Below are 17825 nucleotides of genomic sequence, written 5' to 3'. Positions count from 1 at the left end.
TACTGGAAGCTTGTGGCCTTATAAGTTGTTGGTCAGAAATTGTTTGGGTGGATGAACCTTTTAAACTGTAAGTCGTTAGACAGAAAATAGCATTTGGTCAGAATGAACTAAACAATAGGTCCCTCCCTAGTTGCTTATTAACAAACAGTGAGAGTTAGGGGCTTTTATTTTGAATAAAATGAACGTTATCCTGAGCTTCCTGTTAAGAAACAGTTACTCAGTGGGGCTGTCTGATGTCCATAGGGAGGTATGATGAGGGTATGATAGGCAAGGGCCCTTTGGCCTGTGTCAGCATTCCAACTACTGTGTGATTTTTCATTAAAGTCAGGAAACCTCCTCCGGGGATCACTAGCATAGCCAGAAAAAAACAACAAAAAAAAACAGTGGGTGTGCATCAGAAAAACTGTGTGTGCCACATGATCCAGGGGTGGAATGGGAATGAAATTCAGCCTGGGACTTTGAGATATAGAGGCCCTTTATGTGAATAGAAAACTTTTTAACACTAATACAGCCACCCCAGCTGCCACCTCAGTATACTCTATACAACTGATCAGCCATAACATCACCACTGACAGGTGAAGTGAATAACATGTATTATCTCGTTACAATGGCACCTGGCAGTGGGGGGGATATATTAGGCAACATAGTGAACATTTTGTCCTTGAAGTTGATGTCTTGGAAGCAGAAAAAATGGGCAAGTGTAAGGATGTCAACGACTTTGACAAGGGCCAAATTGTGATGGCTAGACGACTGGGTCAGAGCATCTCCAGAACTGCAGCTCTTGTGGAATGTTCCCGGTCTGCAGTGGTCAGGACCTACCAAAAGTGGTCCAAGGAAGGAAAACCGGTGAACCGGCGACAGGGTCAGACCCAAGGCTCATTGATGGACGTGGGGAGCGAAGGCTGGCCCGTGTTGTCCGATCCAATAGAAGAGCTACTGGAGCTCAGATTGATGAAAAAGTTAATGGTGGTTCCGATAGAAAGGTGTCAGAACACACAGTGCATCACAGTTTGTTGCATATGGGGCTGCGTAGCCACAGACCGGTCAGGGTGCACATGCTGACCCTGATGTGTCCACCGCCAAAAGCGCCTACAATGGGCACGTGACCATCAGAACTGGACCACGGAACAATGGAAGAAGGTGGCCCGGTCTGATGAATCCCGGTTTCTTTTACATCACGCGGATGGCAACGAGTTGGAGGTGTTGACTCGGCCTTCAAATTCTCCAGATCTCAATCCAATCGAGCATCTGTGGGATGTGCTGGACAAACAAGTCCGATCCATGGAGGCCCCACCTCGCAACTTACAGGACTTAAAGGATCTGCTACTGACGGCTCGGTGCCAGATACCACAGCAGACCTTCAGAGGTCTAGTGGAGTCCATGCCTCGACGGGTCAGGGCTGTTTTGGCGGCAAAAGTGGGACCTACTCAATATTAGGCAGGTGGTCATAATGTTATGGCCGATCGGTGTATATACATGAAAAGTTGTGGCTGGTCGGATATTCCCAAGAGCGAAACTCCAATGTCCGAGTGCAAGTGAATGCAGCAAGAGATGCCGTTCCATTTTCTACCGGCCCCGGTAGCTTTCTGTGCAGCCTCTCTTGGTCCCGGCCGCACACAATGAGTGCTCTAGTAGAAATTTAGAACAGCTGCAGATGGATAGTAATAGTAACTTGTTTTAGTAAGGCTATAACCAAAAATTCATTCTGCATCTGATTTTTGGATGTGCCAGCTGCCTCTTTGGGTGGCACAAGCACACCCGAGGCTACACCATTGTGGGGGATGTTAGGGTTAACAAGCAAAAACGTCTCGTGTCTATTTTAATCTTTCTCTTTGTTGAAGGTGTCCAATAGCCAACAGGACGTGTCCACCTGGTCAGTCTTGGAGCAGCAGGCAGTGTCGGTGTGTCAGCATGACCGCCAATGTGCACCACAACCCCCCTCCTCCACCACTGCCCCCTCCAAGGCCCTCCCAACAGCACCTTGGTGAGTGTTTTCACATTTGCATTGTAGAGAAGATTGTGTTTGCTTATTTTTCCTACAGTAGCCTAGAAAAAAAATGAAAAAAGAGGAAGAAAATCAACAATTACAGCTGCTTTACATTACTGTGCTGATAGATATACAGTAGGTCTAATAGCAGAGAAATGACCCTCCGCTGCCAGCAGACTGTAGTAATAAGCAGTAGTAGATGGCAGAGCTACTGGAAGCTGTGTGTGGTCATGTGAATACATCTTTATGAAACCTAAATAGATGCAATTAATGATGTAGACAAGGAAATAGCCTTTAATGTGGAAACACTATGATGACATCAGCTGCTGTTTACAGCACTGGCTGCATTCCTTAAATCCACATCTGTCCGCTCAACTAGGGTTGCAACTAGCGAGTAATTTACTATTGATTAAGCTACTGACTATTTTACTGATTAGTCGGTTAATCTAATCGATACATTTTCCTCCAAAAAAACTGAATATTCATTTAAGTTCATTTTATTTTGACAAACTGTAGGCTATGTCATTGTATAATGTAGCAAAATATAAAATGAAATACCCTCAAATCTTAAATAAAGATAGTGGAGTAGAGGATCAAAATGTGCTCCCCACTTTTGCCGGCGGTCACCTGGCAAAAGTCTGCAGACTTTGCCGGCGTGTTCTGTGTGGGTGAGCGGGGAGGGCTGTGTGTGCTGCAGCATGGAAGAAGAAAAAAATACATGGCAGGTGATTGAATGAACCATTCGTCAACTGTTGCGTCTCACACGCACCTCCTCACAGGATGCTGATTGGTCCGTGGTCTGGCTCATGGATGTATTAAGAGAACTGGATACAGCGTTGGAGGCGGGGCCCCGTTCATTCCTATGAAAGTGTCTCAGTGGCGCATGAAGCCTAAATGGCTCGACTTCCGTCTGGAAAAGTACCCGGATCATGGGCACATGGAACATGCGCAGTAGCGTCCGCTCGGTCACATGACTCAGTCACGGGGTCCCAACATCACGCCGTCGTCACGGCTTGCGCTCCAGCCTTGGTCTGGGTCTCATTCACATGAGCGGAGGAAGGGAAATAACTCTGGATTCAGCTATTGATGCATTTTACAACTTTAAAAATGTATTTTTTAAATAAGGGCTAATAGAGTGTTCGTACTGGGAAGTTGATTCACCTAAAAAAAAAATTATACGCTGAGTTACAGACGTCTCTTTTCCAATGTAAGTCTATGGGGAAAACTATTTTTGGGCCTAATGGCATCACGTGACGGACACAGAAGTTGCAGTACCGCCGTTTGACCACTATGAAAGTTGGGATCGACAACCGGCGCACTTCCTGGTGGCTTGGTCTGGCTTGCCGGACACAAACGCATTACTTGAAGCCTGACCTGATGGATATTTGTGTGATATGTGATCCCGCAATTCTCACCTGATCTTGTGACATCGGGAGAATCCAGCTGCCGTGCAAAGTAGCAAAGCATTTAGCAGCTCCATTAACAAAAAAAAACATGCGGTTTGAAATACTGATGTTGACTTATTTTTAGCATCAACGAAGTTGATTACTCGGACTAATCGCGGCAGTCCTAGAGATAACCGTCAGTAAATGTGGGCACAGGTGGTGAGGGAGGGCCTCATCTGTAGAGCCAGTCATCATTGCAGCACATGTCTGCCAGCTTTATACATGTAGCAAAGTGTCTTTTCAGTTAGCATGTAGCATTTGTACAACCCAGTGATGCAACTCCGGGGTCTGAAAAGTGAAGCCAATGCGGAAGTGCCTTAAACTTGCATTCTTTCTAACAGCCAGCAGGGGGCGACTCCTCTGGTTGCCAAAAGAAGTCAGATTGTATAGAAGTCTATGAGAAAATTACCCTACTTCTCACTTGATTTATTACCTCAGTAAACATTGTAAACATGAGTTTATGGTCTCAATCACTAGTTTCAAGTCGTCTTCAATACAGCATGATGTTCATTTAGTAAATTATGGTCCCATTTAGAGTCAAATTGACCATAAAGCAGGGGATGCTTTAGGGCGGGGCTACTTTGTGATTGACAGGTCGCTACCACGGCGTTGTCCAGTCTGGGAGTTGTCCGTGTTTTTGTCTTAGAACTTTAACCCTCTCACAGTGTGTTTTCAGTTCATGAAAGTTAATTAAAACCTTTTTGGTCGCCTAAAAACGTCTTATTCAGCGTTCGGTTGTACTTAGCTCCACCCTCTCGTGTCACTTCTGGTTGCAAAAAACCAACATGGCGATGGTCAAGTACCAAGATGGCGACTTCATCAAAACGGCAGTCCACAAACCAATGGGTGAAGGCACAGTGACTTTGTCCACTTCTTATATACAGTCTATGGTCCAACCTCACTGAAATTGTTGAGGCACGTGGTGAGAAGGAAAAGGTCACAGGATATAGCATTGCTGTGTTTTTGCACAGTTTACAAAACTCAGTTGCCTTAGGTCTTTATGCAGGTCACTATCCAAAGAAAGAACTGCCTGTTTCACCCGACAGCGTGACATCACCTGGAATGGAATGCTTTCTCTTGACCATATCTGTGACTGACACATCCCTTTGACCACCTCCCGTTTTACTGATGGACTTCCTGTCAAATCTTTCTCTTTATTTTTTTCATGGTACAACTCTGAGATGACACAGTATTGAAAGCAGAACCAGACCGATCAGCTGATTAATCGGCTGATATAACCTTGTTGCAGATACATCAGTATCGTGTTTATGTCGGCTGATAAGAATGAAGAAATTGCAGTACAGAAATGCCAAACTAGGTTTGAGGTCATTAACAAACATTATATTCCGAAAGCAATATCAGTATCAGCCACTGCACACTGACTCATGATCCGGTGGAATTAGTTGAAATTAGCTTTTGCAGTCAAGAGAGTTTGTTGAACTTGGAACAAGCGTACAAGCAAACCTTACAGAAAAAAGTCAGAGGTTTAGGGTCAGATTTCAGAAACTGAAGAAAAAGAAAAGTTAGAAAAGTCGATACTGCAGATGCAGATCAACCTATAGATAACAGTACAGAACAAATAAATAAATACAGTAGCTGCCAATAGATATGACTGATCAGTGTGGCTTGTTGCTGCATGATGACGTGTCCCCAAGGCCTGTAGTGAGCACACACATAAAACGCTGAAACAAACACACTGTTAGTAGAGCCATCTCTCTCTCTATGTTAGTCTTTGTGACAGGAGAATGTTCATGTGTTCACTGAGGAGTATTTATGACTGCAATGTGTTTGTTGAGAGTCCGTGTGTGTGTGTGTGTGTGTGTGTGTGTGTGTGTATTTCAGAGGATGTAGCAGGCTCAGTTTTAGAGTGAAACTACTGGTATCATATGAAACTAGAATGGCACTCGGAGAGCGTAGACCACCGCCAACGCGAGACTTTAAAAACAGATCACAGCTCACAGCTGGCGGTACCGTGAGGTGGTCGGCTTATTATTAACACGGTGTGTTTCCGTGTAACGTATCGGCGGATGCCTCTCTCATTCAGCCTCGTTATGTCTGTATAACGTTACACTACGTTGTCTCTCATCCCGTCATCTACCGCATCTACAGCATCTTTCTCACCACGGATGGCCAGCAGCTCCCGCCACACCTTGGAGTCTCGTCACACAGCCACACACGTATCTCTCTGCTATCAGAAGGAAGAAAGCGGAGTCATGCGTCATCAACGCATCATCAGTTACACTGCTCATGTGTTATACCCTGAGGTCTTAATGCTCAGGCTGATCGGAATTCTTAAAAATATTCCTGAATCCGGATCATGATCCGTATCGCCACCGAAATCGAATGGATTGTTCATTGTGCCACACTCCACCCCTCCAAAAGATTTCATTCAAATCCATCGCAAACTTTTGGAGTAATTCTGCTAACAGACAGACAAACCAATGCCGGTGCAAACATAACTAGACTAACTACCAATCTTGTCATGTTAGCGTGTCAGGAAGGAGGATAAATAACGCTCTGATGTTACGCTTGAATACTGATTTGGACATTGATTACCATGGCAACGGTCGAAGCTTTGGGTCAGCCTTAACTAAAGAGACATAAACCCGTTTTTGTCTTTAGGGGGAGATAGCAGGTCAGTAGTAGATGTCACATAGAAGTGGTGTACATCATCTGAAAGCTGAGAACCCGAAGATTAATTTGAGACGCTGCTCAGCACTGTGTGTCAAGTTGTTCTAGTCATAAATCAGAAATAAACATGAATGAATTCAAATAAATCGTGTATAAGGGCTTAGAACAATATGATGGTAGTATATGATGGCTATTGCTCTATTATGTCACTTCTCTGCTCTAGGTGTATAGTTTGTGGCTGTGAAGTTTCATGAAGTTGTGATTATCCTAGAGGTCACAACAGGTCAGAGGTCAAGGGACCCCTGTAAAAATGGCTTTGCCAGTTTTCCTTTAGCATATTTTCGGAGAATTATTCACACTCTTCCCGACAAGGTACCAATTATTCCTCAGGTTTTTTAGTTTCATATGATATCTGTCGCTTCGCTCTAGCTCTAAAACTGAGCCTGCTACAGCCTCTGAGAGACGGTAAAGTCAGTTGGGAGGGTTAAAAGCATCACGCATGCGCACGCACGTGCGTCTGCATGGGTGAGTTGTACTAACCTCACTCAGACACACGTACACACACACAGGTGGGAGTTTTAGTAAATAATCACACGCATGCGTGCGTGCGTCATGTCCTCCATGTCCCTTTGTACCCCCCATATTGTGTGCGTGCGTGCGCACATGCGTGCGTTAATGTGTGTGTGTGAGAGTTCCTCAGTGTGTGTGTTTGGCTATGATAAAACTCTGGACTCTGTGTAAACAGAGGACAAACAGCAGAATGCGGACATAAACCCCAGACTCCACAGCAACTCACACATACAAATACACACTTAGTATGTATTACAGGGCCAAGGCAAATTATCTGTGAAAGATAGCAGGACATAGGACATTTACTGCATAGATTAATGGAGAGCAAGCAGGCTTTCCACTAGCTTTACAGCACATAATGACTACTTAAATATACATATTATGTCCCTCTAACTTTATTTTAAAAACACTGTTCGACTAAGGGGCTGCCCTTAACTCTGCAAAAGCAAACATGCCCTCTACGGTGGCCCAGCATGCCAGAAAACATGATAAAGTTCCCTCCAGAGTGCCCTTCCAGCAGAGAGAACGTTACAGATTTACAGATAAATGTTTAATTTAAAATGAACAATGAACACCATTAAATATGCTGATATGTTTATTGTGTTTCTATAATTTTCTTCCTAATTAAAATAAGCTCATATTTAAAGCAGTAGTGGGTAGAAATGGAGCAAATACGATTAAAAAAAGTTATTTTTATAAAACGGTCACTATATCCTGACAGTAGTACTTGAGACAGGTAATCTGAAAAAAATCATGTTCCTCTGGTGTCCTCCGGTGCTCCTAACGGCATCTGCAAGATTTCACAGACCGGGGGAAAACAACCACTCGGAGCTGATCTGTCTGCCGTCCAGCTGCTGTCTTCGAACTATGACCAAACAGTCAAACTAAACAGCGCTGATCAAATATGAATCAATATTCTGTTACTGTAATGTCTATTTCTCTCCTCAAATGTTTTCAGAAACATCTTGTAGTGTACTGTTTAGCTGTAAAATGAGAAAGTTTGTGACCAAGCAGCCATGTTGAGATCAGGTTGAGGAAATACCAAGCACCGCCCACCAGCCGGATCACAGCCAATAGGAACGCTCTCTCTCTGAGATGACCTGTGATTGATCAAAGTTACAGGCTAGATTTCCTAAAGACTGAAAACAGAGTCATGAGGAGGTGCAGAAGTCTAGTTATCTCTCAGAACACTTGAATTACAATATGCTGAAAGGTTATTATGGAATTTTTGCCCAATGATGCCAAAAATATATACTGCCGAGTTAAGGGTTTTTGTGTGTTAAGCACATTCATTATATTTAGAGATATCAATCGCATTTGAAGACGTTTTATGTCAGTTGGATGGTGCTCTGCGGTATATTTTAATCTGTGTTACTCAGTTGATGTGTGGACTGACTCCTCCTAAATCACTCTGGATCCGCTGGGCCATATTTGTAACCATAACTGTAAGGAGCAGCAGGCTTTCACAATACTGACGCTTCTCATGATGGAGAGAGACCGCAAAGTCACCCCTGAAAGATGAGGACATAAAGCCAAAATTTGGCAAGTAAGGTTTGACAAACTATGGCATTAGTCCAGTAGAACAGACATATTACACAAATAATTCTGTGTGACAGATCTCCCCAAAACGTGTTGATATGTGTGAAAAGGCCAGAAACTAACATCGACATTCAGAGTGGGTATGACAGGATTGTTTTTGAATAAGGACGTAGAGATGAAGATGGATGATCGTATTGTTATGGAAAAAATTTGAGGAATCCAGGCTATGGGAGAGTCACTTTGAAACTAAAAACTTGCTCTGTCCGCAGTCTCTCATCCACCGCCGGTATGTTTTCACAAGCACAGAGCACTAGCTCGGCTGCTAGCGAGTTGTTACAAACAAACAAGTGTAAGTTATTTTGTTGAGTTGCCTTTTAGTGAAGGCTCTGAATGACTTTTGTTGCTGAGGTAGAGCAAAGGTTGTCCACCAATCGGAAGGTCGGCAGTTGGATCCCCGGCTCCTCCAGTCCATTTACCATAGTAAGCAGTGTGCAGTGTATGTGTTGAGGAGTTTATTGTGAAGGGTGGAATGAAAGGAGTGAAGTGGTGATGTGTCAAGTCAATTTTATTTGTATAGCCCAAAATCACAAATCACAAATTTGCCTCATGGGGCTTTACAATCTGTACAGGACACGACACCCTCTGTCCTTTACAGTACGGCCCTCTCATCGGATAAGGAAAAACTTAACCATGAAAACCCTTTTAACAGGGAAAAAATGGAAGAAACCTCAGGAAGAGCAACAGAGGAGGGATTCCCCTTCCAGGATGGACAGACGTGCAATAGATGTTCAACATAATGAAAATACAACATATACAATCCATATGACAAAAAACAATACATATAATGTGCACATATGTGAGAAGGTGGATCTAGGAGGATGTCGAGCAGCTTCCCGGCGTTGCCAAACAGATAGAGCCAGAGCAACACAACCTCCTCTCGATGCCAAACAGGTAGAGCCAGAGAAACACAACCTCCTCTCCACGCCAGACAGATAGAGCCAGAGCAACACGACCTCCTCTCCACACCAGATAGATAAAGCCAGAGCAACACGACCTACTCTCCATGCCAGATAGATAGAGCCAGAGCAACGCAACCTCCTCTCCATGCCAGACAGATAGAGTCAGAGCAACACAACCTCCTCTCCACGGCAGACAGATATAGCCCGAGCAACACAACCTCCTTTCCACGCCAGACAGATAGAGGCCGAGCAACACAACCTTCTCTCCACGCCAGACAGATAGAGCCAGAGCAACACGACCTCCTCTCCACGCCAGGCAGATAGAGACAGAGCAACACGACCTACTCTCCATGCCAGATAGATAGAGCCAGAGCAACGCAACCTCCTCTCCATGCCAGACAGATAGAGTCAGAGCAACACAACCTCCTCTCCACGCCAGACAGATAGAGGCCGAGCAACACAACCTTCTCTCCATGCCAGACAGATAGAGTCAGAGCAACACGACCTCCTCTCCACGCCAGACAGATAGAGCCAGAGCAACACAACCTCCTCTCCACGCCAGACAGATAGAGCCAGAGCAACACAACCTCCTCTCCACGCCAGACAGATAGAGCCAGAGTAACACAACCTCCTCTTGACGCCAGGTAGATAGAGCCAGAGCAACACGAAAACCTCTCCACGCCGAATAGATAGAGCCAGAGCCAGAGCAACACGACCTCCTCTCCACCATGGAACCTAGAGAGAGGACCATATTTTGTGCTGTTATTGATGAGGTTGGAGGCCGTCGTGGTGCAGACTATGGAACCGCCGTGTTATTATCATTAAGTATATGCGCAACGTAACGCCCGGCTACACACGCTAGAACAAAACCTGTCTGTATGTAGTCTAACTGTTTAGTTTAGTTTGACACATATCTTAAAATTATTGTACACTTTGTTGCTGGCTGAGACGGAGCAGCCCCTCCTCCCTCTACCAGCGGTAACATTACCTGAAGGCAGTGAATCACATCAGCAGAGGGAGGAGGACAGGAGGAAGGTCTGATACTGACTGATGTCTGTGTTCTTCATTCTTTATAAACTTCACTCAGGAATATGATTTATTTTATTAACATTTTAGATTTGTTTCCAGTGAGATATTAATGAGTTCATATGGCGACTTTGCTGTTGTAAACATTACTGTTGCTGCTCAAGAAACTACATTTAACCAAGATATATTTAACACATTCAATTTTAATCCAGTTCTGAATTTAAAGACAACCAGGCTGACATATGTATAGCTAATGTGCACACTCCAATATTTGTTTATTTATCGTAAGTCATATTGTCATTGCAATATTGAACAATGTTATCGCACATCGCAGATTTTCCTCATATCGTGCAGGCCTAGTTCACACAGAGGGAGGGAGATATTGTCAGTGTTTTGGTGGTTTCACCCTGAGGAAGTCCAGTGTGTGGCCAAATATGTGTTGATCCTGAATTATGTTATTTAAGGGTATGAATTATTAAGAAGAGGTATATGAGGGAGCTATTCTATCAAAATTAGTTTTTATTGTGTCGTGCAGATTTTGTTCTCAGCTTGAAAACAGTCATCCTCAGGGGGAAATGAAAGTTCCATCGAAGCTCAATACATCGATTTCGGTTGTTAAAGTCTGTGTTACATGCTGCCATGCTGGAGTAGACACAGCTTGCATTTTGTCAGCAGTAAACCGCGTGTCTTTGTTATCTGTATTTGTTCATCTGTAGACACACAAACCAGCGCTGAAAGAGAGCCATCTGTGTTCTCCCCGAGGAAAGAGAGAACGTCGCTAGTTCATTTCAAGAATGTCTCAATTTTATAGTTTATTAGTGTCGTCAAACAACTGTCACACACAGTTTTTTTTATATGTAGTTGTGTTTTCATTAATACCAACGTTTACAACAGTGTTTTGCATAGGCTGTCATTTGTTTTCTTTAAATTTACGGCAACAATTAACGTCCGTCCGTCCTTCCCATTCTCGTGAAAGCGATACCTCAGGAACGCCTGGAGGGAATTTCTTCAAATTTGGCACTAACGCTCACTTCAAACAAAGGATGAACTGATTAGATTTTGGTGGTCAGAGGTCACTGGAACCTCAGAAAAATATGTTTGAATTGATTTTCTAATTATGACACACAAATGTCCAACAGGGTAAAATGATGAAGTGATGATATCTTGGACAGATATGGTAGTACGGTCGTTCTAGTTTATTTATATCATCTTGTTGAGATCATTTCTAGTGGATTTAATTACAATACAACAGACTGACTATGCTGGGGAATGCTGACCCCACTTTCAGACACTGGAAACATAGGAAAATGTAAAAAGAAAAGTGATATCAGTACATTCTCTGTCTCCATTCATTTAATACAAACCCCTAATCTGTGTGTGTTTCCCTCTCCTTCTACCTCTACAGACATATTCTCAGCAGATGTGTGTGGCCAAGATAAGGAACTGGACGTCGAAACCTGTCAGTGCGTGTGTCGGCGTGGAGATCAGAGTCAAGACTGTGGCCCTAACCGACACCTCGACCGCAACACCTGCCAGTGTGCTTGCAACATCCCGCCTGCTCCCTCCTGCCCGCAGAACCACGTCTTCAATAAGGAGACCTGTCAGTGCACGTGTAGCAAGACGTGTCCGAGGCACCAGCCCCTCAGTAAAACAAAGTGTTCCTGTGAATGTAACGAGTCGCCCAACAAGTGTTTCCTAAAAGGAAGGAGGTTTCACCAAGCCACGTGCAGGTAAGGAGTGATTGTGGAGGGTTTCAGTAAAACCTGCTGACACTTTTAGCGGGAGAGGACTTTGCCTCATGCCTCGTCCACACAGGGAACGTCAGGAGCGCGTGGCGGCTGCGTTACCTGTCTGTTTTTTATTTCGGCGTCAGTGTTAACAGGTTAGAGCAGCCACACTGCTCGCGTGAGACGCGCAGCTCGGCTCAGTCAAGTGGATTGATAGCACCTGAAACTCTACTGACCGGCTCCTCTGCACCTGGTGCCCGTCTCCCTCCACGCCGCTACCGGGTGAGAGAGCGAGGAGTCCAGTGCGCCGCTCGTCTGCATGCACGCCATTGGTGCGTGCTCGCGCTGCAGAGGGCAGAGCTGGCAAGCTGGCGCAGGCATGTCTGGAGAGTGAACCGCAGTAGCGTTTAACATATCTTTACTAATAAAAGTGCTAGAAAAACACTTTCATACAATGTTTGTCGTCCTTAAAGGTCCCATATTGTAAAAAGTGACATTTTCATGGCTTTTATATTATAAAGCAGGTTTAAGTTCTATATAAATACTGTGAAAGTATCGAAACGCTCAATCCACAGAGAAATACACACAGCTCGTAATCAGAAACTGAGCTTTTGAAACAAGCCATTAGGATTTTTGTCCATTTGTGATGTCAGAAATCTACAATATTTAGACCATTTCAAAGTTTTAAACGTAAACATTCTAAATGTGTCCCAGTTTATTTCCTGTTGCAGTGTATGTGAATAACATCAACTGACAGGACTTAAACATGGACCCAAACTGTTGCCGAGCAGCGCTATTCTGTTGCAATTCCATTGAAATTCCATTGAAATGAACTAAAACAGAGCGTTTCAGACAGAGGGTGAATACAGGCATATTCAAGCAGACAGTACGAGGAAAATAAAGTTTTTTTTAAACATTAAAGTATGTAAACATGTTCTAGTAGAAACCCAAAATACAAGTAAGAACCTGAAAATGAGCACAATATGGGACCTTTAAATACAAGGTGCAAATCCTCAGTATCGATGAAGTCGATTTTTGCATTTCAAATCGACTTCATATCGATATACGTCTCCCATGAAGGACAACTTGCTGAGTAACTATCGATGTAGTTGGATCGTAGGAATATAAATCGATACATCAATGTAGTAGATGAATCGTTACACCCCTAGCCTACGTGATAGTCAAATGTATCTCAGCCAATAATGTTGCTGTTTTTACGATTGTTCTACATTATGATCTACAGAAAACCAAACAATGTTCCTACACAAAATGATGCTTTCTTGTTCTTCTAATCTAAATTGCTGTATTTGTAATGTCATAACACCATGTGTTATGTGAAGCCAAGTGTGTTGCTATTGAATTATTATAGCTGTATTATGCACCAGATAGTTTAATGAATAATAATTTGCATAAAGTATTTGTGATCATGGCGAGACATTTGGCAGCTATATAACAAGGGCCTTTCCTTGTTATATTTCAGTGGTTCATTAGTTGCATCATCGTCGAGTCGAGTCAACCCCGCTCTAACACACACACACACACACACACACACACACACACTGGCAATGTTCGTGGCTGCGTTTAGCCAGAGGAAAGCGCTGGTCCAGCAGTGGTAGGTGGTTATTGCAGTGAACCCGGTGTGTAATACAAGACCTCGGTGTGCTAATGACTTCTCCTAGCTGTCACTTAACCATTTCCTCTCCAAGCACAGAAGGAAACACACACACACATACACATCCATCCATCTCGTCCAGTCTTGACCCTTTGTGACCTTGTTTGAGAGTGATTTATGAGTATAACGTAGCAGTAGGAATCTAGTGTCTGGGATCTGGCACTGGTGTGTATGTGGCTGTGAGTCTGTGTGTGTGTGTGTGTGTGTTTGTTTGAAAGAGAGCGTGTGTGTCTATTTGAACTCTTCTGCGTATTTCATCATGGGTTCATAGATCCCTACAAGTAACCATGACTAAATATTCTGTGACACCCCGTGCAGCCAGAAAAGTAGCACCAGTAAAACAGGAATTCATCCTTCCAATGCTTCATGGATCCACTCCTTTGTGTAATCATTTGATGGTAGGCCTTGACTCTGGGCTGGGGTTAACAGATGTGAACCTTTGAAGGTGCAATACTTATGTTTTTGGGCTTCAAGCTGTTATTTTGTTGCCAATACTGACTTACATGACATGTACTTGACAATTTCCAATGACAATGGCATCAGAAGTGAAACTGTAGAACAGTTTGACATCCTGTTCTGGTGAAAAGCTCTGGTGGTTCAGGCGTGAGCTGTAAATCACATAGTAGTTGTGAAGGCTTTTACCGCTATGAAATCTAAACCTCGGTCGTAACCTTTGACCTTTAGAACACACAAGAAAGTAGTTAGTGTTTGTCTTTGTAAGCGCTGCAGTGGTGCTCAATCATTAGCAGCTCTGTTTGGCTGTACTGAAAACATGCAGGCTCCTGGAAAAACAGAGGATCGTGGATGTAGATTATAAGTGACCAAATTAAGTAAAGAAGGAAGTAAGGCTCTAGTTTTCATAGTGAGGAATCAGATCTGAACGTTACTTTGGAATCAGGTTACAAGTTAAGTTTCCATTAAAGTGGCAGTAGGCAGTATATATTTTTGGCATCATTGGGCAAAAAAATTCCATAATAACCTTTCAGCATATTGTAATTCAAGTTTTCTGAGAGAAAACTAGACTTCTGCACCTCCTCATGGCTCTGTTTTCAGGCTTTAGAACATCTAGCCCGTGACGGGAGACTTTGACCAATCACAGGTCATTTCAGAGAGAGAGAGCGTTCCTATTGGCTGTGCTCCAGTCATGTGACCAGTACTTGGCGTTTTACAGCTAAACAGTACACTACAAGATGATTCTGAAAAAAATTGAGGAGAGAAATAGGCATTACAGTAACATAATATTGATTCATATTTGATCAGCGCTGCCTAGTTTGACCGTTTGGTCGTAGTTCGCGAGTGATTGACAGCCAGCTCTCATAGACAGCAGACTCCAGATCAGCTCTGGTTGTTTTCTTCCGGTCTGTAAAATCCTGCAGATGCCGTTAGGAGCACCGGAGGACACCGGAGAACACAGAGGAACATGATTTTTTTCAGATTACCCGTCTCATGCACTACTATCTGGATATAGCGACCATTTTATAAATATAACTTTTTTTAATCATATTTGCTCCAGTCTCGCCTACTTCAGCTTTAACAACTCATTGCATTCAGTGTTTCTACAAAAAATGTGAGTTGCGTTGGCCACTGTAGTTCCTCTACACACTTGGCACACAGGAGAGGCTTCAGTTGGTTGCAGTCTGCAAGCTCACCGCTAGATACCGCCAGATCCTACACACTGCTCCTTTAAAGTCCTGACTCACCAAGCTGACGTCAGACAGTTTGGTGCCGTCGGTGAGCGTCTGTCGGCCTAGTTTTTTAGTTTAAATCCAGCTGGCCTTCCTGCATTTGTCAGTTTAAACTGTGTTATTTTTAGCCTGAATTATGACTGTAACATTTTCATATTTGTGTAATATTATCATTCGATCCGCGCACCGAGTTCTGATTGGTCAGTAGGTGGTGCTTTTATAGGAGTTGATCTCCGATCTGGAACATAACCTGCTCCGGAGCAGGTTAGGTGTTCAGCATCAGTTACCATGGCGATGTACCCCGGTAAGAAGAAGTGATCCATCTTCGTAGGACTGAAAACCCTGAAGGGTTAACCCTGAAGTTACCTCGCAAAACCCCAGATTCCTTCTTCGTAGTACAGACCTCTGCTCGAGACATTTTGCTGATATAACATTAGTTTTTGAAGCTAAATCCTGTTTTTTTTCTTTCGTTGCAGTTGTCTCAGGCCTCCCTGTGAGGTAAGGAGGCGAAGGTGTGAACCAGGCTTCTCCTTCAGCGAGGAAGTGTGTCGCTGCGTACCGTCCCACTGGAGACGACTGGACTAACCGCCGGCTGATAACACGCTAACGCCGATGCTAATGAGCAGATAACAAACTTTAACAAGTAGAATTCATCACCCATCCTGCTGCTGCTGGTCATGAGTTTCCTCATCAGCTGTGATGGCAGCTAAGTGTGTGGACCCCGATGAACGTGGGGAAACCTCCGTGACTGGAGTGCAGATATGGGAAGCTCTGGTGATTTGAAGGTGGGAAATGCACTGACTCGGCTTATGAGGACGTTTTTAATGGGAGAGGTGGCTGATCGGAGCCCAGAAGAAGAAGTAAGGACTGAAAGAGAGAGTTGTTGACACTTGTTTTAAAATACTGTCTAAATATACAGTATATATGGGGGGGTTTTGTATTAATTATGTCTCAGTATTCTTATGTCAGATATTGATTATATAATTTATTTAAATGTTATTTTTCAACCTCTGTTTATTGCAATTTCAATATTTTTCCCTGAAAATACACTGTGATCAATATTTTTGTATCATTTATAGTATATGTGTAAAATAAAGTATATAAATAATATTGTAAAACTTAGTTTGTTTGTTCTAAGTGCATATTATACTGAGGTTATTCTGAGCTTCAGCCATCTCAGCATCAGAAAACAAAAAAATGTGGGCCGTATGGTAAAAACCAAAGGAAAAATATGCAATGCTCGCAGTGTGAAGACTAGATTTTGAACTTTTAGAAACACCCCAGGTTCTCCTTCTATTCATTTAAATTTTTTCGTAGTTTGAAACTGACAGTCAAACCCAGACAACTTGAAGAGTTTTATACCTGAGTGGTTAAAAATGAAAAATATAAAAGAGCACTTCAATTAAAAAAAAGACAGCTGTGTGTGTGTGTCTGTTTAATATGTGAGGTTTGAGTAATTTGCTCATCTCACCTACAGATCATCACCACCCCCACCATTCAGTTCACTTATTACTGATGTAGAAAACTTTTACTTCAAGTCAATCTTCACTTGGATGAATAATCGAACAAATGTGACAGTTTAATATGACACAAATCTGATATATCAGAGAAGATCTTGGTACAGCATGCATGCACACAGTCGGACCAAAAACTTAAAGTGACATAATGATTCACCCAGCCTTATACAGTATGTACCATGTCATACAGAATCACCTTAATCACACTACCTTGGATGAAGCAAAACAATGTTGTGTCAAACTCTTGGTTCAGAATGTTGGGAGTCAGGAATATCTACAAGGTCCCCAGTTTATCTTAACCCCCAAACACCCAGAGTCTCCTCACGTAAGGCACGCCGAATGAGAAGGACCAAGAAGACGACAATATACAATTAATACATTTATGATGACATTCAAATGTCCTCACATCTATTCATTTTACGACAGTTACTTACTTACCTCTGCCAAGGCCAAAGGCCGAGGAAGGAGGTTATGTTTTCACCAGAGTTGGTTTATATGTTGATTTGTTTGTTTGTTTGTCCGTTAGCAGGATTACTCCAAAAGTCCGCGATGGATTTGAATGAAATTTTTGGAGGCGTGGGGTGTGGCACAATGAACAATCCCTTAAATTTGGTGGTGATCCGCAGTGTAGCTGATGACGCGTTGACGATGCATTGACGGCGCATTGACTATGCGTTGACGATGCGTTGATGGCGCGTTGATGACGCGTGACCCCGCCTCCTTCTGAGAGCAGAGAGAAACGTGTGTGGATGTGTGTGCGGGAGCTGCTGGCTGTCCGTGGTGAGAAAGGAAAAGCGGTAGATGACGGGATGAGAGACAACGTAGTGTAACATTACACAGACATAACAAAGCTGCTGAATGAGAGAGGCATCCGCCGATACGTTACACGGAAACACACCGTGTTAATAACAAGCCGACCACCTCACGGTACCGCCAGCTGTGAGCTGTGATCTGTTTTTAAAGTCACGCGTTGGCGGAGGGATGCACTCTCAGAGTGCCATTCTAGTTGAACAAATACTTTTACACCTCGTTGTGTAATTCCCCACGCCATAAGGAAACAATACAAT

The 17825-nt window shown here is 43.4% G+C and overlaps 1 protein-coding gene and 1 long non-coding RNA gene across 3 annotated transcripts in view; one reads left to right on the top strand and one right to left on the bottom strand.

The window, feature by feature from the left end:
* Nucleotides 1-16365, top strand: part of vegfc (vascular endothelial growth factor c) — a 60466-nt gene extending 44101 nt beyond the window's left edge. For both annotated transcript variants that reach the window (XM_037765310.1, XM_037765311.1), the window contains 3 exons: nt 1842-1984; nt 11563-11887; nt 15718-16365. In XM_037765310.1, the coding sequence (XP_037621238.1) occupies nt 1842-1984; nt 11563-11887; nt 15718-15826 (577 nt within the window). In that variant the 3' untranslated portion in view covers nt 15827-16365. The remainder of the gene's footprint in view (nt 1-1841; nt 1985-11562; nt 11888-15717) is intronic.
* Nucleotides 9142-9755, bottom strand: LOC119485609. Its single transcript, XR_005206312.1, has 3 exons — nt 9637-9755; nt 9350-9390; nt 9142-9267 (listed from the first exon to the last, which is right to left on the bottom strand). It is a non-coding gene; the product is annotated as an uncharacterized LOC119485609 (long non-coding RNA).
* Nucleotides 16366-17825: the final 1460 nt, after the last annotated feature.

Source organism: Sebastes umbrosus, chromosome 3 (assembly GCF_015220745.1).
Source record: "Sebastes umbrosus isolate fSebUmb1 chromosome 3, fSebUmb1.pri, whole genome shotgun sequence".
Taxonomy (NCBI): Eukaryota; Metazoa; Chordata; class Actinopteri; order Perciformes; family Sebastidae; genus Sebastes; species Sebastes umbrosus.
Note: the sequence above shows the minus strand (reverse complement) of the source record. Positions and strands in the feature narration are given on the sequence as shown.